We start from the raw sequence: 20,466 nt of genomic DNA, 5'->3' as shown, positions 1-20,466 counted from the left end.
ATGAGGTCAGGCCAGCTCTTTGGAAGGGAAGCTGTTCTGAGAGTTGGCCCTCTCCATTGGTCCTCCCTGGTAGTGCTAGAAAGAGTGGGGCCCTCCTTAATTAAGTTCACACGGTGAAACCTAAGGTGGGCAGGGACAAGCAGGTGGCTGAAGGCAAAGGTGACATTTCATACCTAGGGACTTGTTGACCTGGCACATTGTTAGCTAGTGCAGCTTCCATTGAGGTACACAGGAAGTATAACCCACATCTGTAAAGTTCTGAGCCTGGCCCCCATCTCTCCTCTTGCACCACCTTACACATCACATCTTAAGGAAATAACAAGGGCTTCATGCAAGAAAAGGAGGGTCCCTGTAGGTCTGCCATGAACCCCCTGGACTCACGGCTTACCTTAAATATAGAAAGGTCTGAAGCTACTTGGAAGCACCAGGGACCCTGCTGCAGAGTGTCTCCGCTAGAGTTCATTGATCTTACTGTACTGGTGTCTACTGGCATACGGAGAAAATGCCGTTCCCTTCTCACGGGAACAGAGACAGCCGGTGGACAACGGCATCCAGGGCACTTTGGGTACAGCAGTGTACAGCTCTCTCGCTCTGCACGAGGCATTATGCCTCATATGCTGAACGCTACCTGTGTTCGGAGCGCTAGCCTGCACATAGCACCCACGCTGTATGCAGAACCCCAACCTAAAGGCAGCATCTCCACCCATTCTGCAGAACCCAGCCCGCATGCAGTATCCTTGCCAACGCTTAATGTCCCCACCCTACAAGGAGCACCTGTGCCTGGTGACCAGCACTCCAAAACCGCCTATAGAACCCTACCACGATACAAAGGCCCAGTTTTATATACAAAACTCTCGAGAGGGGCGGAAAATTCCTTCCAAAACCCAGGGGTGCAGGGAGGAAACCCCCACATCAAGGCGGCCACATGGACTTTTCCCTAAGGCCTGCAGCCTGCATAGCCCAGGCATTCCTTTTAGTGGCAAGGCCCCCCGGCAGCTAGAGCACGGTCCGGAGGCTCCTGGCCCTGGCGTGGCCTCCACTTCGCCCCCGCCCCAACGACACCCCAATCTCGCCTTTCTCGGCCTAGCGGCCCAGCGCGCTCTTGGAGACTGGCGGGGCGGTCCAGGCGGGCGGCGCTGATTGGACCATGCCGCTGATTGACAGCTGAAAGCACCACTTGTCATGGTAGCTGAGGCCGGTGGCGCTCGCTCGGGCTCGGCTGGGGCTCGGCGGCACTCGAAGCTGCTCGGCTGCTCGTCTGGGCTCGGCTGAGCGACTCGGTTCGGTTGCTCGGCGGAGCTCGGCTGCACGGCCGCGGACGGGCGTGCGCTGGGGGGCGCGGGGCGCGGGCCTCGGAGGTGGCGGCGGAAGCCTGGTGCCCCCGCCCGCCGGATCCTCTCAGAGAGGCATCCCCGCGGCCCGGCCTCGCACGGGTGCGGCGGGCGCGGCGTGGGGGGCGGCGGGGGCGCAGAGCAGCGCGGCCCGCCCGGGGGCGCCGCGGGCCGGGTCAGCGCGGACGGCGCTCGGCGGACTCGGACGCACGGCTGGCCGGCCCCTCCCTGCCCGCGCGCCCGGGCGCCCACTCGCCGGCGCGGGGCCCGGGAGCGATGACATCGACGGGGAAGGACGGCGGCGGGGCGCAGCACGCGCAGTATGTGGGGCCCTACCGGCTGGAGAAGACGCTGGGCAAGGGGCAGACAGGTGTGTGCGCGCCGGCGGCTGGGGGCGCGGGAGGGGTCAGGGTGTGGGGCGGGCACGCGGCCGCGGAGCCGGTGAGACCGTGCTGACCGCCCGGGCGGGGCCGAAGGAGGCCGCTTAGCAGGGATGCTGCAGGCCCGGCCCGGCGGCCGCGAACAATGGGCGGCGGTGCGCCGGCAGCCGTCGCACTCCTGGGTTCCGTGGTGGAGCCCCGCAGCCCACCGGTTGCGGGCGAGCGGGCGCAGCCCAAGGACACGCGGCGCGGCCTGGGGCGCACGGCAACTGGGGCAGCGTGAGCCGGGCCTGGCGGCACCCGGCATTCCCGCTGCAGGTGCGCGGCCCGGGGCCCGCATTGTGCGCCCGAGCGAGCGCCCGGCCCATTGTGCCGCGGGAGGAGGGGGACGAGCGGGCGCCCATCTGCCGTCTGCCGCGCTAATAGGCATGCTGCCTGAGCAGCTGCGTCCCGGCCGCCTGACCCCCACCTCCAGGCAGCGGCCACCGCCCGGCAGGTCCTGGCCTGGCTTTCCTAGCCCGGACCTCGGGCGCAGGTGGGGGTGACAGCGCAGGAACCTTAGGAAAGCTGGACAGCGCCTTCTTCTGCACCCAGTCTCAAGCCTGAGCGTCTGCGACATTGGGCTTCCCTGGGGAGATAGAGGGTGACAGTTCCTGGGCTTGGGCTATACATCTCTGCCTGACGGTTGGAACAGACCTAGGCCTACAGCAGAGACAAACCTCTCCAAGAGTCCTCACTGTCTTTCCCTGGGTAGGTTCCGTCTCTGCACAGCTTTCCTGTAGACCAGCAGAGAACCCAGCCACCTTGCATTTGGCCAGCTTTCTGGGGCAGGCTGGGTTTAGTCAGCCCCCTCATCTGGTCAGCCAGGCGCATTCACACAGTCGTCTTTGTGGGAGGCTGGGACTCAGCCATTTTCTTTCTTCTCCCAGGACTGGCCTGTCTTCCGGCTGCCCAAAGGTCCGACTGGCACTGCCCACATCTCCTTTCCGTTTGGAAAAGTTCCCCAGAGCTGGTGCAGGCTGGGGAGTGGAGGACAGCGGGAGGATGCAATGTGGTTCGGGTGGGGGCTTGGGGGCCCTCTAGAAGCACCCCAGGGCTTCAGGGAGGCAGTGTAGAAGGTGATGTTTGGGGAAGAAGGTGGGACCTTGGAGGCCTGCAACTGTAATGTCATGGAGGCAGAGGCACATGGGTTTTTTGAGTCCCAGAAGCTACATCTTCCCACCCTGGAGTCAACCCCTAAGCTAAGCAGTCAGCACCAAGGCACTGAGCAAGGGGCTCAGGGTTGAGGGGAAGGCATAGGCAGCTGGTGTTCTATTGAATTCCGGATATGCATGTTTCCTGGGATGAGCAACTGTAGTTTGTGAGTGAAGGGCCTGGAGCAGCAGAATGCAGGAGGCAGTGAACTAATCTAATTATTGTACCAATAAAATGCTGTTATAAGAAGCCCTGGGTGTGTAAGTGATGACAGCAGTGAGTGATGCATGGTGCCTTGTGGACTCTGTGGGTAGGGGCTGGCCTCCCTGTTTTCTCTGTGGCATTAAATGGTTATATAGTGGACACCATGATGACCAGTGATATAGGAGGGCCCTGAGCAGCCTTGCTCCTGGGCCCTCTGGACACACCCTCTCTCCTGATTTCTGACTGTCAAAGTGTAAAATGTGCATCCAAGGAGACTGTTCATCATGTGTGTCTTCCCTCTCTACTATTGAAAGGTCATCCTGACTCTATCTGTTGGGCCTGGCCCCTTAGCACCAGATGACAGCAGAATTTCTGTATTTCAACCATGTTACACCTGGATCAGGCAGAGCCAGACTTCTTGCCAGGAAAGCTTGATGGAGAGTATAGGCCAGACCTCTGTCCACTGCTGCCCTGCTTACATGCTGGTCTGAGGGTTTCTCCTGGCATGACTGCATGTCATGGGAACGCACACACAGATGGCTTTCAGTTCCTACCCACCTGCTCATTTCGACGCTAACCCTTGCTTCTTTCTGCTTGCATCTGTCTATTCACATAAGCTGCTTCTTGGGGCTGTGAATGGGGATAGTCTGGTGGCAGTGAGCCTTGTGGAGTAGTGTAAGCCCATTACCTATGGGAAGATGGATCTTAAGATGTTGCCTCCATGGGGTTAGATGGGGTAGAGGATATGTGGCTTCTCTGTGATTCTGGAGCATCCAATCTGCCCCTCCTTTTGGACCACCCATTGGGCAGTGGCTCAGCCTTGTGTGCATGGGTGGCTTGGACCCAGTGAGTTTCTCATCAGTTTTGTTGGTGTTTGGCCTCTGCATCTGGCTGTGTTGGCTGTGGTCATGCAGTCATCTCTTTTCCTGTTAAACTACCCTTGGAGGCCTTGAGTACGTACTCTGATGATTTATCCACCTGAGTCCAGATGCTGGACATTGGGGTACTTGGAAGACTGGCCAACAGAGGCTGTTCAGGAGTTGGGGGCACATCAGGGCCAAGTGTTCCTGGGTTGGGCTAGGAATCTACTGGCAAAGACTCTGCAGGACTTTCCCCTAATCTGAGATGTGTTTTCCCCAGTTCCTTCCAGACTTGGTCCCTGCAAAGATGGGAAACAGTCCCTACCTTTGAAGACACCCCTAGAGACTGAATTGGGAGGAGAAATGGGAGATGCTTCAAGTCTAGGTGGTATCAGGAACAGAAGGGGGGTTGCATAGATTGTGTAGCCTCTACTCTGCCTGCCAGAGGCAGAGCAGGGCACTTTTCTTCTTCCCATGCTGGAGCTCTGCCTTCATGGACTCACAACCCAGGAGGCCTGTAGGACCCTGTCTTTGTTAGTGTTGCTGTAGCTGTGCTAAAACACCACAACTAAAGGCAACTTTAACAGTAAAGGGTTTATGTCAGCAGGGGAATCTTAGGGTAGAAGAAGCTGTGAGGGTGGGCCGTGTGGGCCGAGGGGAGGCAGGTGAGAGACATGGGAGGGTGATAAGGGAGACAGGCGTAGAGAAACAGGTGAGATGGATGTAGCAGGGCAGTAGGTGTCTCAGGATCAGGAATGTTGGTGTTCATGGGTGGAGGGCAACACGGTGAACAGAAACAGGAGTGAAGGTGGCTTCTGGGACCAGGTCACTTTTTGAAGTCAAGCAGGAGCAAGTGAGTGGCTGCTGTGTCAGGATCTGTAGATGGGCCAGACTAGTGAGGGGCTGATGGGGGAAACTGTGTGGAATAAGTCCCAGAGCCCCCAGAGCTGAATGGAAAAGGCCTGGTGGCTTCTGCAGTGTTGAAGGTGGGTGGCATGTCGTATCTGGTGATCACCACTCACCAGGTTCTCCTGGCCCCTGATGTGAGTCCCTCATGGAATCACACAACCTTCTTTCACATCTGGCTCTGGCCATCTGACCTAGTTGTACAGATGAGGGCACTGTGGCTTCAGAACTATAACTCTGTTAGAGTTCTACTTATTGGGAACAGGGAACGATTTATCTCCTGCCCAGGGTCTTGTTATGAGCTCAGATCAGGTGGCATGCCGGTCTGGGAGCTGCATGGGTCATGCAGCTATCCTGCCCCTCTTCTGCCCTGCTCAGCTCTGTCTACGGCTAAGCCTGGGCACTGCCAGACCTCCTCCCACAGTTCATACTCGCTCAGGAGTTCCCATTCTCTCTGAGAACTTTCTGCAGGCAGTGGATCACAGAGGCCAGGGAAGAGGAGGTGTGCTTGAAGGGTAAGTGCTCTTGATAGAGGTGGGGGAACCATCCTGTCCTGGCCCACTGAGATGGTTCAGAGTGCATCTGTGTCCCTGTGTGCCTGGTCTCTGCCTTGTTACAGGCAGTGATGAAGACCAGGAAAGCCCTTTCACTGGGTGGTGGTGGTGCACGCCTTTAATCCCAGCACTCGGGAGGCAGAGGCAGGCGGATGTCTGTGAGTTTGAGGCTGGGCTGGACCGACAGCCTCAAAAACAATACAGAGAAACCCTGCCTCGTAAAAACCAAAAAAAAAAAAAACCAAAAAAAAAAAAAACAAAAAAAGCCCTTTCATGGACGCATGAGCTTCCTGCCATGGGATGGGGCATGCATGTACTGGGAAGGAAGGATACACTATGGGTGCCCACTCAAGGTGTGCTATGTACCTGCACAGATCCTCCCTCGCCCAGCCCTGGTGTAATAGCCTATATAGGGTGGGCTTCTAGAGTGAGCCATGTCTAGGTCCTGCCCTGCTATTGCCCAGGGGAGAACTGTGTGTGTCTAGAAGCAGTGGAGCCAGCTGTTCTGTGGAGATACACTGAAGTATGTGCAGGCCTAGCCCTTGCTGAGACTCGAAGCAGAATCAGCTTTTGCTGCCTCTCCCCAGGCTTTGTTTCTGATAGAGCATCAGGCAGTCTCAGAGGTGAATGCCACTGTGGCCAGCTTAGCCACCACAGCAGTGGGTGGTGGGTGGGCTGAAGCTCTGGGGCTCCAGGTTCCACCATATCGCTACCTGCCTGCCAGACATTGTCTGAGTCACTGATGTGCAGACTCCCCTTAACATGCCTTCTCTGTGACTAGTCACTTGAACAGTAGTGTGACACTGGCAAGGCCTGTACCCCACCTGTTAGCAGTACCAGACAGGCCCACTCCTGGACACAACCTGTCAAGTGTGTCCTGATGCCCTGACCATCTATCTGCTCTAGCTTCTTCTCTGGTATTTGTGGAGTGGGCCAGGGGAGAGTATGTCACTTTAACCCCTTCCTACCTTGGTATCTTGCTTCTTCTATACCACACAATGGAAAGAAGGCCCTCCATCAGCTAAGGGTGGCTCAAGTCACTAGGAAGACCCATTGTCTGGGCTCTGGCAAAGTAGTGAGAACACCTCCACAGTGACCTAGTTGGGCATTTCTTTCAGAGAGTCCCTGAGGTAAGTTAACACCCAGTTGTACAGACTGTACTTTGTGGGCCAGGCCTAGGGGTCCTATGGTCACTTGGAACTTAGTGGAGGCAATTCTGTGCTGATCATTCTGAGGGCTATAGCAGAAGAGCTTTAGGCCTCAGCCCTCATTTACAAATAGGTTTGGGGATGGGGTTTCCTTGGAACTTTTCGAGGCTCCAAAGCTGGATGCAGTGTCTGGTAAGAGCAAGTAAGACTGTCATGGCCCTTCTTGGGAATACTGTGGGAGATGAGGGTCTCTTTGCGCTTCCTCTGTTTGAAGGGGTCCCTTGTTTTGCCCTGTACTCTGTAAGAAGTTCATGGGTAAGTGAGTGGGCTTCCTTGGTTAGCAGTAAGACCTGAGCTTACTTGCTTAGTTGCTAATTTGCCCAGCGACTCAGCTCCCAGCCTAAAATGGCCAAACTACCCACAGGCCTCTTCAAGGCCTTGCTCAGAGATGCTGGCCAAGCCATGCTGCCCAGGATTCTGAACAGGATGGAGGCTGGGCTTTGGTTTAGACTTCAGGGACAAAGCAGGGATTGTGCCAGAGTGGCCACCACTGAGTCCACCCCGCTTAGTCCAGGCCTTGTTCTGTTGTCTCTGAAGGGCCAGTGTTCTGGATTCCAGCATCTGGGAGCCAGCCCCGCCTGCTGGATATTATCCTAAAAGTCCATCTGTTTTGTAAGAAACCTCCCCTGTTTTGAGGTTGGATCTGACATGATGGTCACAGACTGGGTCTAAGGTCTTGCCCCAGGCCTAGAGTTTGACAGCATCTTCTTGGCTGCTGATCAATCCATGTAGAGTGAGATAGTATCTTCACTTCCTCATTGTGTGGGAGGATGTAACTGTCTTCTCTGGGTAGCCACAGCATCTTTGTGAACCTGACCAGGGTTGAATGGATAATTTTGGGCCCTTGTGGTTCTGGGATGGCTAGAATAGGGCACAGAGCTGGTCTTGGGCCATTGGGAGTCTTAGGTTCACTTGGAGGGTCTCTGGCACAGAAACTCTTTGGCCTTCTTGGGGACAGAAATGCCTTAGACACATTCACCCTGCTGCTGCTCACTCTGGGTCCTAGAGAGCAGAGCTGGCCTTCCTGGCCTTTGGGCAGGCTTGAGGGCAGCTTGGACAGCTGCCTAAATGCTAGTGACGCAGGTGGGGGCGGCTGCATGTCAGCTGAGACTCAGCCGTGGGTGGTTTGTGCAGGGAGGCTGTGAATGTGGCTGTTGAGAGACGGCTGGGCCTGGGAGCCCCTGTTACCCGAGTTGGCTACAGCCCTTGCAAGGGTGAAAGTATCAGGATAAGAGTTGTGGTGGTGGTGCCTGGTGGGTCTTTGGGCTCAAGGAGTAGGGCTGCTGGGTTGAGTCACATGGCTGTGGGTCCCTGAGAACCTGATCTAAGAGCCCTTGACCAGGGTGAAGCCGACTCGGTAGGATTACTGCCACATGGGCTGACTTTCTACAAGCTCTCCTGGGTTCCTGGGCTTCTGGATACTGATTTTCCTAACAAGTGGCCTCTACCCTCAACTGAGTGTTTTCTTGACCTGACCACAAGTCCTCACCAAGGGAAAGATATTGTCCAGAGCAGCCACCTTGAGGGATTATTGGTGCTGGGGTTGTCCCTGAGATGGAGTTCTTCATGCTCTGGTTTTGGAGTCCATTGGACAGGTAAGGGTTTGTTCAGCTTCCTCTTGTGTGGCCAGGTAAAGAGTTGCAAGCCCCACTCAACCTCACTCTCATACACAGCCTCTGGCTTGTCTTAGTGTGATCAGTGGGCCCTTCAGAGTGAACAAAGGCCTGGCATAGCCTGGGTGCTAAGGGTATATCTACTCAGTCAGTATAACCTGAATACGCAGAATGCCAACCCTTCTCATTTTAGACAATATTGAGGGGCACAGAATTTTGCTGGTTTTGGGAGTGGCAGTGTCTCTTTACCATAGCTGTTTCTGGATCTCCTCATACACACCATCATCAAGTGAGGTTTCTAATCTTTGTAGTCATATTGTGCCACCTTCTTTCAGGGCTGATGGGGCTGCAGGCATGATCCTATTGACTTGCCCCACCACCACCACCAAAGGCAGGTCTATCCCAGAGGAACTGGGCAAGCCCCATCCCTGTTGCAGCAAGTAGTGTTTGCAACTATCTGGGAGCCCTGGGGTTATAACTTCGGCATAGTTTGCATGCCATGTCTCTGGGCAGGTCTATCCATAGGGCTTAGTTGAGAGACCAGGCTACAATAGGGAATTTCTTCTCTGTGCCTCTGTCTGCACAGCAGTGGGTGTGTGACAATGAGATGATGCCAGGGGAACTGTCTTACATGGGACTGAGCAGTTCTGTGCCTCCTGCTGTGCTCAGTGACAACCTCAGGGTCAGCAGTGTGCAGGCTAAAGGGCTTGAGACATGAGGAGAAACTAGATAGATGAACCCTACTGCTTGCTCAGCCCTTCCACAGAGGGGATTTTCCTGGAGCTCTTGTTGATGTAGCAGCAGGCAGAGAGAGGTGATGGGATTATTGCCATCTCTGTCTAGCCAAGGAGATGCTGGCTGGACCCAGCCTCTTGAGGCACAGAATGGTACCTCTACCACCTTCACAGGCTCTGGACTAGTGAGTGAGTGGTCTGATTCTGTCTCTCGTCATGTGCTCATGGAGTCTCAAGCAAATCCCTGAATTCCTCCTGGATTGAGTTCATCTCACTCTGGCCCTGTCTCCAGCATGGTGGGAGTGGGGGAAGGAGACTTAGGGCAGCAAGTCAGCTATGGGCTTCCAGCTTAAAGGGTGTCTTCCCAGACTCAGCCCTGTGTGATTTCTGTGGATTGGGGCAGTTATGGAAACTGTGTGCCCCATGCTGGGTCTGTCCTGGATTATGGCATTTCCAGGTAGGATTACAGAGGTCTCTAAAACACATTGTGCCCCTTCCTGACATTCTCAGCTGCAGCCCCCAGCAGTGCGCCTTGATTTTTGCTTTAACCCTGTTTATTTGGAAACAAATCCTACCTGGTAATGTTCCAGTGTGTGTATCTGAAAGACAGAGACTGCAGATCACAGAGCTGTTACCACCCCAGAAGTAACTCTGGCTTTCTAAAGCAGCAGAAGCTGGTCCAGCATTGGAATGAGAATAAAGAGCTTTCCTGGGTCTGAACCTCTTCCACTGACTGCCTGCATTTGCTGGTCTACTGCTCCAGAAATCCTGAATGGGGTGGGCCTCTCAAGGGAGTGTATATGAGTGGCCTCTTTCTGGGCATTCTGTACCTCAGAAGGTGAGGGCAGAGGTATGTGTAGAAGGATGGCATCCCAGCTCAGGCCAGGTCTTTGAAACTCCTATGTAATTGGATGTCAGAGTTGCTGCTCAGATACAGCCTTCATATATGCTATGCAGGAGCAGCAGTGCCCCTTACTGCCCACTGGCTCCTGATACAGCTTCCATCTCCAGAGAGAAGGACTTCCATCCAGTCAGAGTGTGGTTTTATGAACACCACTAGGGACACTACATTTCCAGCAGATGGACAGTGGATGCAATAGGCATGGAGCTGAGTTAAGCAAACCAACCTGCCCAGGTTGGCTGTGTCAGGAGCTGGAAGGCAGTGGGCAGCAACAAGCAAGGTCTTATTGCCTGACAGCTAGCAAATGCTGGGAAACGGAAATGGGCATCCCTGGAGAATGTTTCTTTTCTTTGGCATTGGAACTGCTGTTGTAGCAGGCTAAGCTTAGTGCCTGCGAGTTGGGGTTCATGTCTAGAACAAAGGTACCTTGGGTATTTATGCAACTGTGAACTGTGACAATTGAGAAGAGTACACCTTTCTTCAAGCTGTTAGTCCATGTACATGGAGGCATTAGGGCTCAGGAGTCCCTGGAACTATTACCCTTTACCTGAGCAGCCCTAGACCCCTGCCCACCCTGTGCTGAGAGCCCTTGGATGCTGGGTGCCAGCATCTCGTGACTATTGCCCACCCTAATGTGCAGAGAAACTTTTGGCAAGCCCAAATGGTGCAGAGGCCTCAAGTTCCTTAATCTTTCTAGTGGGATAGCCTCGGGCCTTCTGCTCTGGTGTGGAGATCCTGCTCTAAGTAGGGCCTTGGCTCCTGGCTAGCTGGGAGCTGTCCAGCAAGAATGTGCTGAAGCCCACAACTTCTGCCAGGTGCAATTGGAGCTAGGGTGCTTCTGATAGCCGCTGGTTTTCATCCCCCAGTTTCAGCTGTACCAAGCTGTGTGAGGGACTCAGAGGTCTCCGATGAATTTCCGGATTTGTCTCCCAGCTGTGGCTTTGGGTTTTGTGATGGCCTTGGGCCACTGTTGGGACATGGACCTGGCTATGGGCCAGTGGAAACTTACACATATTGGACCTCATGCTGCTGGTCCTGGCCTGTGTGCTCAAGGGTGCTAGGTGCAGGCCTCCAACTGACTCTGGAGAACGCTTCTTATTGGTACAGACTCTGACATTGACTTCTTGGTGGGACATCCTCCTGTGAGTGCTCTGACTGCAGCAGGATGAGGGCAGAGCCCTTCACATGGGTATCTTGGGGTTGGGGCAGGTCTACCACTGATGTAGCCTATCCCCTGCCCTCACTCCTGAGTATCCACTGTTTCATAGTTCTAAGGATGAAAGACATGCAGGAATGTGATGGCCTTGGGTAGCTGTTGGGGCATGAAGTGAGGAGAGGCTGGCTGTAGGTCAGGCTGATTCCTAGGAGGGGAGGTGCATGGAGGTGAGAGGTTGCTGGTGCTCACCTCTGGCTGCTCCAGCCTGAGTCATTCATTTCCTCAGGGCTTGATTCTAGGCCAGCCCTGCTGGTTCCTTGCACACAGTGTCCATCTTTCCTGTTACCCGCCCCCCTCAGGCTACCTGGGAGATGGGGATGCCTTGAGACAGGTGACATTTGCAATAAGGAGAGGCCTTGGGGGGGGTCTCAGGAGAGGCTGCTGAGCCAAAAGATTCATGAAGGACAAACTACTGGGGTGTCTATAAAGAAGCAGGCTCATCTCAGATTGGAAGACTTTGGGTACCAAATCCTGCAACTAGTCATTAGTGTCACTATTACAGTAAATGCTACAGGGTGACAAGGTAGGCATAGCTGTGCCCAGCGGAAGGACCCAAACCCACCGTCCTGTCTCATCCTTGGAGAACACCTTTTGAGGGCCATCCCAGGTTGCAAGTGGAACACTACCCAGTAACATCAGAACCCAGTGTCTGTGGGAAGGGGTCATGCTATAGGCTTGGCATAGGCACTTGGTAGTCCTAATGTGCCCCAGAGCTTGGCTTACTGTCCTAGAGACACTGACAAATGCAGGCAGGAGTGGTTTGCAGATGTGCCTTTGCCTCCCCCCCCCCACACACACACTGCTTTCCCCGATACACACCTCTGGGACCTATGCACTGCCTTCATGCACCCTAGCATCATCTGGAGGAGAGGGACACAGAGCCTGATTAAGTCACTTTGGGGTCAGTGGCAGTTGTTCTTAGGCCCAAAAAGACAGGATGATGACTATACCTCTGGCTCCATTGTCTTTGGATCTTTTGTTGCAGTGATGGGATGGCAATTCCATAGGGAGAATTCTTGTGGGTCCCTGAGCTGATAGGGCACCACTTTCCATAGTGCAGCATGTGGGGCATGTGCTGGTCTGACGCTCTTGAAGCTGGTCCCTTGCAGGTAGATACCTGGCTGAGGCGGGGGTGGGGTATCTCCACAAGTAATTGCCAGCCTCCAGGTTCACTCTTGCTGCCAAGGCTGGGTCTGGCTGCCCAAAGTGCTTTGACGCACTCTCTAGATGGAAGCTTTCAGAGCTATTGCTTTTCCCCACCCCTTCAGAAAGCACCTGCGTTTCCTATGGCGTTTTCCTCCAGGCTTCAGCTCACCAGGGTCAGATGGTTTGTCTCCTAACCTCCGGCAGCTGGGGGCTTTCAGGGCTATGGGACCTGAGGTGCCAGGGTCAGCTCCTTCTAGCAGGTCTCACTTCTCTGTTCCCACTCCCCTCCCTGTCACGCTTTCCAGCTCTGCTCCCATTCACAGTGCCTCGCCCTTCCTGATCCTCCTCTGTCGCAGCCTGTCCTCGGGGCTCCCTCCCAGAGCTGTGGACTTCAGAGTGGGCATATGAGGACAGAGCCAGCCAGATGGCCCTGCCTACTGCCCAGGAGGCAGACACGGCACTGGAGACCCTACGGCACAGAATTAAGGCTCTGACTTCAAGTTCTGGAATCCACTGGGGACTGGGATGAGGATAGGCAGAGTCCTTGAGACAAAGCAGCCCCCAGCCTGAGTGACAGCCTGGAGAGGAAGAGGTGGTTGAGGCAGACATAATGCCAGGTTACTGGGTTGGGCACTAGCTCAGTGATACTTGGGGACAGATGCTGCTGTTTGGAGGCACTAGCGTGTGGGCCGGCAAGTGCTGCCTCTCTCCTCTCCCTGTCCTTCCTGCCCGCTGCCCACTAAGCAGATTCTATTATTACCTTACTGCAGATTACTGGCCTCCTGCTTGAGGATGGACAGGCAGGCACTGCTGCGTGGGTGGGGCCAGTGTTTCTGTCCCTGACAGCAGGTGACTGCAGGGTTCAGTGTGACTCCCGTCCCTGACTGTGGCCTCCCATTGGCGTTGAAGGCTAGGCATGGGTCTGTCTGTCCATCTCTCTGATTATCTAGGCAGCATGTTCCCCTGGTGTGGGGAGGGGTCCCTGAACTGTGTTTGGTTCCTCCAGGGAGGTTGCTTCCCTGGACATGAGAATAGTACTGGCAAAACTGCCATCCCTTCCTTGACTATAAGGGCATATAGGCAACAGCTGGACTCCTCAACTTTCTCTTGGTTCATAGGCTCTGTCTTATTTTACTTCTCGGTGGATTCTTTGCAACAGGGCTAGTACAGGGCATGCATGGGGTGACCATTGGCTAAGTGACATGAAGGTAGTCAGAAGCAGGTGAGTCCCATATGTATGAAGAGAGTAGATTTGCCTACGTTGGTCCATTGGTACCCATAGATGCCAGTAGTAATGAGGCAAAGTGTCCCTGAAAAGATGGAGACCTTTTCTGCCCTTGAATTCCTCAAGGAGGTACTAGGGTTCTGCTGGTGAAAAGGCCCAGAGTGACCTGCCAGGGCCTCACATGCCTGTGGGAAATGCTGCTAAGGGACACTAATGGGTGATTGTGAAGGAGCTATGGGCATCTCTGCGTCTTGCAAGTTGTCCTTAGTACTGGCTGTTTTTCTGGGAGAGCATTGAGGTGGCCCATTTCTGGGCTGTCAGAAGGCCTGAGTAAAAAGCCTGCAGGATGCTTAGATGGGGAGACCTGGAGCCTTCTGCTTTGGGATGGGGTTTGAGGGTGTGTGCAGATCTGTAGGCCTGTGTCAGAGTGAGTCTCTCTCTCTCTCTCTCTCTCTCTCTCTCTCTCTCTCTCTCTCTCTCTCTCTCTCTCTCTCTCTCTCTCTCTCTCTCTCTCTCTCCCCAGTGTGTGTGTGCTGTGTTTTGCAGACTTGTGTACCTATGTACATATAGACCTGTATGAAGGTATGTACAACAGTGTATGTGTGTGCACTTGTGTGTTTGTATAGCACTGGTATGTCTTTGAAGGTCTGAACTCTAATGTCTGCCTGTGTGTGGGATGACAGTCAGAGATTCCCTGGGGCTTCCCAAGGAAGGCATCCCCAACCTTATCACCATGGCAACCCCGTTGCCCATCCCTTGGGTGTTGGAGGGGTGGGGCCTAGCAGGTGCAAAGCAGGAGATAGCAGCTACAGGACTCAGAGCTCTGCCAACACATGGGAGCATGGGAATGGATGACAGTCAGGCCTGAATGCTGTAGTATCTCCTTCCAGGCCCCCACCTTCAGAGCATTGCAGACTGCCCAACACTGTAATCCTGCCTGTCCCTCAAAAGATAGACAGCTGCTGGTCAGAGCACTGTCACTAGCTGTGTCTCCTTTGCTACACTATGTTATGCATGCAAAAGGTGGGAATCTGACCCCACCCTCATGGAGGCCAGTGGGAGTTCCTAGTGTTGGGTCCTTAGGTATGGGCATTAACCCCCTTCAGTGTTCTGGGCTCCACCTGGTCCCTGCTCACAGTTCTACCTTTACCCTAAACATGCCTTCCAGGAAAATGCTGCTCCCTCACAACCTTCTTCTTCTGGGGTCTCTAGGCCTATTACTCTGAAAACAGCTCAGCCAGGTGCCTAATCACCTGCTTCCATTCCCTGGGTACTGCACCTAGGGAGGGAGGAAGAGCAAGGCTTCCTTAACTAGGACACCAGCTTAGATGAACGGTTCATGCAATTGAATTACTGAATAGATAAGGGATTCATCAAAAAATACCTCATTGGGATAATTTTACAGTATTGAATTGCAGAGACGAGTTAATAGAAATGTAATGTGATCACCTGGCACTGCGGGGATTAGAGTGGGAGGTCCCCACCCACCTCTAGGGATGCGCCTCAGCAAGAAGGGAGTTCCCAGAACTGGCTAAGGCCCCAGCATGGATGGCGGAGTGGTGTACAAGGGGGTATCCTGCTAGATTCCTTGTGTGCCCTGAAATTTCCAGTTTCATAGCACTGAGGCCCCATATAAGGAAGCTAGTGGAAAGGTGCCCAACTTGAGGAGACTGCAGAGGTTGCCCATGGTACTCCTTAGGAGGGACTGAGGCCTCTATGTGGGGTCTTGGACAACCTTTCCTGCTGTTGGGCTTCTGGGGGTGTGTATGGAGGTTAACACCCTGCTATAGGTTCTTGACCCCTCTTCCTCCATGAATGGAAGATATAGAACTCTCCCCCATCCCTCACATAGGGTATTGATGGTAGATTTTGAAATGTGCCAGGGACCTATAGCTACAAATTCCAGCTCTCAGGACACCCCCCCCAACATCCCCATAGCCTCTCAAATCCTCTCCTGGGACATACACCCTGTAGTCTGCTTATCCCTTGTTGCCAGCATGGAGGATTTGTGATACCCTGTTCATGGCCTGGAGAGTATAGACCTAGCCTAGCTTCCCTAGAGCCTCCTTCACAGCGGGGCTTACATCTGCTATGGGGTGCTTCCTCTGTCTAGTCCTTGCTTCCCATAATTACACATGCTTATTGTCCTACTCTCAGTGCCTTTGAGGAGGCTCACCTGCCCATCTCGAATCCCAGCTTTAGGGAGGTGGAGTTCAATGCCTGTACCACATGCCATTGTTCACGCTAGGGGCCTGAGGCAGACCCTGAGGCAGAGCTATTGAAACAGCTGTAGAGAACCCATGTCTTCCTTGTCCCTTAGCTTGAGTACATCCTTCTTGCCAGCCCCCTGAGTGCTGTAGTCAGTTGTCAGGCTTGGGTGTTGGGTCTCATTGGGAGATACCCACACCAGTATTGACTCTGAATCTACCTGCAGACCTTAGCCTATCCACAGAGTAAGGGCCAAGCTAAACTCTTTGCCTGCTTCTCATGTTGACTCCATGTTGGGAAGGAACAAAAGAGCCTTTGAGAGAGCTAGACTGGTGACCTGGCCCCTGGAGAGCTGGTTCTGCCTAGGCTACAGGTGTGGTACCTGGGTTTTCCTGATTCCTCTGTCCCTTTATATCTTCCTTGACATAAGAATTTCCCCCACCCCACAAGCCGGGCATTGGTGGCGCATGCCTTTAATCCCAGCACTCAGGAGGCAGAGGCAGGCAGATCTCTGTGAGTTCGAGACCAGCCTGGTCTACCGAGCGAGTTCCAGGACAGTCTCCAAAACAATACAGAGAAACCCTGCCTCGAAAAACAAAAAAACAAAAACAAACAAACAAAAAAAGAATCTCCCCCTTCCCGGGAAGTCTGTCCCTTAGCTTGAGGGGATAACCTGTTGGAGCATTCTGAACTCTGTTCTAGGCCCCTGTTCTAGATATATTGGCAGGTGAGGACAGTGTCTCCATGATGCTTCCTTGACAGGGCATGTGGAGTCCCTTAACTCAGGTATCCAGTCATCTATGTCTCATTGGAGAGTCACCTGCCATAACCTTAGGGGTGCCGGTGATGTCCTAGTGAGCAACAGGCCTTGTGTCCCCATTCACACTCGCCTGCCACTCTAATGTGTGTTTGGATTGTAGAAGTCACTTCATGGTACATGCGGTGCTCCAAGGGTAATGTGCCATGGGAAGCAGTGTGTGAGGTTGCAGAAGGCAGACCATGACAGTGTTGGAAGTGGGCTCTAGTTGCAAAGAACACAGGACACTTTGGGGGCAAAGGCTGTATAGACCTTCCTGGTTGGCTGATAACTTATACATGAGTGCTGAGTACAAAACCAAGTGAGTGTTTGAAATTCTTGCAGTTGTTATAAGTCAAGTCTATCGATAATGCTACAGGATGTAGGTAAGGTGGGATGCTGGACAGCAAGTCTCAGGAGCACATCAGCAGTTCACAACAGAAGATAGGAACTGTGACGCCCCTAGGGATGGGTTCATGTCCTCTTCCCACTTGCCACTTGCTTGTCATGCAGCCCTTTTAATTTTTGAGACTCGGGTGTCTTATGGTAGGGGTGGCCTAGTTTTCTGCACTGCAGAATGTGGAGAACCTATGAGTGATGCTGAGCTAACTCCTATGCGGCCCACTGGTGGACGGTTGGGCTGCTATGGGTCCTGGACAGGTCAGAGCCCCCAGTGTAAAGCACAGGCAGGTGCTGGATGTCTCCTCTATTCTTTGGACCTGTGGAAGTTTGGTGGGTAGCAGACATAGAAAGGAGCCATATTCTCTGACTCTGGCGGCTGGTTCAAGCATCATCCACGGACCCCAGACAGGATGTACCTGGGCATCCCTTCTTTTGGCTGTCAGCAGGTGAGGGCACAGTCAGTAGGCAGTTGAAACTCTGTTCATAGGACTTAGTGGCTAGGGAAGTGACTGGTGCGTAGTGGGGGTCAGAACCTAGCCCCACCTAAAGGAGACAAGAAGGAAAGGAGAGCCTTGAATGCTCCTGCCTTATCTGCTCCTGTCACCATGGCAACAGAAGGAGGTTTGGAAAAAGAGAAGGAGGACTCTATATGAGGTGCCTGGGATTTAGGGACAGGGATCTTTCAAGGATTATTCAAGAGGGAGGGATGTAATCTCAAGACCTCATGACAGGGACATTGACCCCCCAAGACTTATGAGTGGGCTTTGGAATAGGGCTGATCCTCTTTTTTAGGGCCTCTAAGCCTGATACCTGGCACAGAATGGCAGACTAGGAAGGGTTTTATGTGACCATCTAGATAGCTGCTGGGCTGAAGTGAACATTAGGGTGGAGAGCTTGATAGTGGACATGACTCTGTCTCTCACACCCTGAAGTCAGGGAAAAGGTCTCCCTGGGACACCAACCTCACCCATCTATAGTTATGTCCCAGATGTCTCTGAGCCCTTCCTCCCCTCTTCCCCAGAGAGTTTCCTGGCCCGACCTGGCAAGTAGAACTAGGCTGTGGAGTACCACCTGGCTTCACTCCCAGGCTCAGCCTTCAGTACTCTGGCCGCTTCAAGGCTGGGCTAGGGGTATGCATGCAGATTCAGACAAGCCCCGCATAGGACATTGAATGGTCTGTGAAAGTTCATACTGATGCGTGAGGAGTTCAGAGAGAGAGTTGGTATTCTCGGCAGGCCTAGGCAAATTCCTGAGAAGACAGTGAGGACTTTCAGCACAGGGAGGGAGAACAGCCCTAGCCAGATGTTATATTCCCAAGTACTGTGGGAGCTTGGCACTAGAGCTGAGGCCTTGGGCCTGGCACCACCCTTTGTGGGGGAGGGCATCACTGGCTATAAGCCTGGCCTTGGTACCCAGAAGCTACTTGTCAACCTGGTTTGGCTTTAGAAACCCCTACCTGACTTTCCCTCTGGAGCACGGCCTCTAGCCCCCAGTACGTTTTCCCTGCTGCATCTTCCCTAACAGGTCAGCGGACTGGGGTATGGGTTCTTTAGGTGAGACCCAGTGGCAAGGAAGTAGGCATCTCAGGGAGGGGATAAAAAGGAAGGAGCTGGTGTCAGTGGGAAGACCTTTCCTCAGCTGGAGACAGTGGTAAGGATTCTATGGTAGTTTCTGCCTCAGGTCAAACACTGCCCACCTGCCTTGTGTAGGCCTTGGGACCCAGACTACACAGAGATACAGTGTCCTACCATGTCTGTGGAGTCCAGGGCATTTGGCTATCTTTCTCCAGACTTGGATATATGTCAGGATCTTCTTGGACCCCAAACAGAGCAAAGGATAGTATATAAGCTCATCCAGCAGCCACTGTGTGATCCTCCCCTATATGCCTTCATGCCTACCACAAGCCTGGTTGGCGGTCTCGCTCGGCCTCCAGGGAGGATGGTGGGTTGGGTATTTGTCTCATAGCCATCCCAACTCACACTAAGGCTGGAACCAGTTGGTTTTACTGACTGTAAGCACCTCTGGTGATCCTGTACTCCACTGTGCACAGTGCTCTCTCCAATCTTTAGTCTACTACCCTCAGATGACTTCACTGGGACATGACTGAGGTAAGGACATGCTAAACCCACTACCCTCCCTGTTAATCCAGGGAATTTTGGCCTTCCCACTTCCTGGGTTCTTATCTGACCTCCAAAACCCCCACGGTAATGGTCCCTGTGAATGTGGTTGTCCCCATATGGGGCCACTAGAGGGTGCTGGGGGCAGACGGACCACCTCAAGAGAACATTACAGAAGGTCTTGGGTCCAGGTGGATCCCTTTAGTCTGTGAGGGCCTCTGGCATTGGTGTTGACAGGAAAGAGTGACCCTGTCCTTGACTGTGTTGGGAAATGAAAGGCGTCACCTGCTTCTATGAAAGGGTGCCAGGCCTTTCCTCTCTGCCAGTACCCAGAGACTGTACCAAACAAAGGGGAGGGAGAGGCAGCTGTGATAGGACTTGAGTTTAGCTCCTCTGGCTGCTCTAAGGTTGAGACCCCTCTAGCCCCGAGCCTTTGTCTCATGATTCACAGGTGCGTAAAAGCATGGCCCTCCTCTCCTGGGCTGACAGTGGAGGTGAAGTGACTTGTCACAAACGGACATGTCTGGGCTGACAGGCTGGGCGCCTCCTTGCTGTGGTGGGTGACCCCCTGTAAGCCCCATGTCCACTTGCAGGGAAACCCTGCTTTCTTTGTCTGCTGTCAGGGTTGAGATCACAGGGATGACACAGCCGGCTTTAAGCTCACCGAAGCCCCCGGTGGAGGTGAGCTGGGCTCCCTCTGCTGCCCAATCTTGCCGTTCTCTGATTGGAAAGGAATGCATGCAGAGGACCCGGGTCCTCTGGGCCCTGGTGTGAGAGTTCTCTGTTGGAAACATGCAACACTGGGGCCCATTTGGAGAAGTGGGGTAGAGGCAAAGGGTTAATCTCCCCCCAAAGTAGGGGATCAAAGGGGGTTTCTTGGCCACTTGGTAGAATGTTCCCATTATATGGATCAATTTAATTTCACTGTGTTCTTATTGTTAGAAGCAGGAGAATGGGGCAGATGGAGTGAGGGACAGAAACCCACTGGAAGAACACTACTCGTGTGCCTAGTGGTTCTCTGCTGAGACATGATTTTCATAGAGGTGGGAGGTCAGGACTGGAAGCCTGCTGAGTAGGTTTTTTTGTTTTGTTTTGTTTTTGTTTTTATCTGATACTATGAATGCTTTATATTCATGATGTGGTTGGTTTACATTTTTACCATGTCTCTGAGTCCTTTGTGTTTCCTGGAGTTCTCATTTGCCTTTATTTTATTATTTTTTCTTTTTGTGGCATTGCTTACCTATTACAAGTCTGATTTTATAAACTCCAGGACTGTTTACCTGCAAGCACCCCACCCTGCACCATTGCCTGGGTTGGGAAGGCCTCTTAAGAGTTGTCTCCTTCCTCTAACTTCGCTCTGTGGCCTCCTTATCATCACCTGACTGTGGCCTGATGGGTAAAAATGCCTCTGTGGCTACTCCTGGCCAAAAATGCCATTCTGTCCCATCTATTCTGAGCCTTTGCTAGCCTG

At 53.6% G+C, this 20,466-nt stretch overlaps 1 protein-coding gene across 16 annotated transcripts in view; it reads left to right on the top strand.

The window, feature by feature from the left end:
* The first annotated feature begins 1,534 nt into the window (after positions 1 to 1,534).
* The window catches only part of Brsk2 (BR serine/threonine kinase 2), a 53,298-nt gene continuing 34,366 nt past the window's right edge, over positions 1,535 to 20,466 (top strand). For 9 of the 16 annotated variants that reach the window (XR_005879048.1, XR_002382903.2, XM_005064189.4 and 6 more), the window contains exon 1: positions 1,536 to 1,701. Coding sequence is in view for 14 of the 16 variants with exons in the window: in XM_005064189.4 (XP_005064246.1) it covers positions 1,608 to 1,701 (94 nt within the window). In the remaining 2 variants the exon portion in view is untranslated. Of the gene's footprint in view, positions 1,702 to 20,466 lie in introns of all 16 variants that reach the window. The other 7 variants (XM_005064186.4, XM_005064185.4, XM_021227651.2 and 4 more) reach the window with 2 other exon arrangements.

This window comes from Mesocricetus auratus, unplaced genomic scaffold, assembly GCF_017639785.1.
Source record: "Mesocricetus auratus isolate SY011 unplaced genomic scaffold, BCM_Maur_2.0 Super-Scaffold_4256, whole genome shotgun sequence".
NCBI classification, from domain to species: domain Eukaryota; kingdom Metazoa; phylum Chordata; class Mammalia; order Rodentia; family Cricetidae; genus Mesocricetus; species Mesocricetus auratus.
This window is presented reverse-complemented; position numbering and strand designations above follow the sequence as displayed.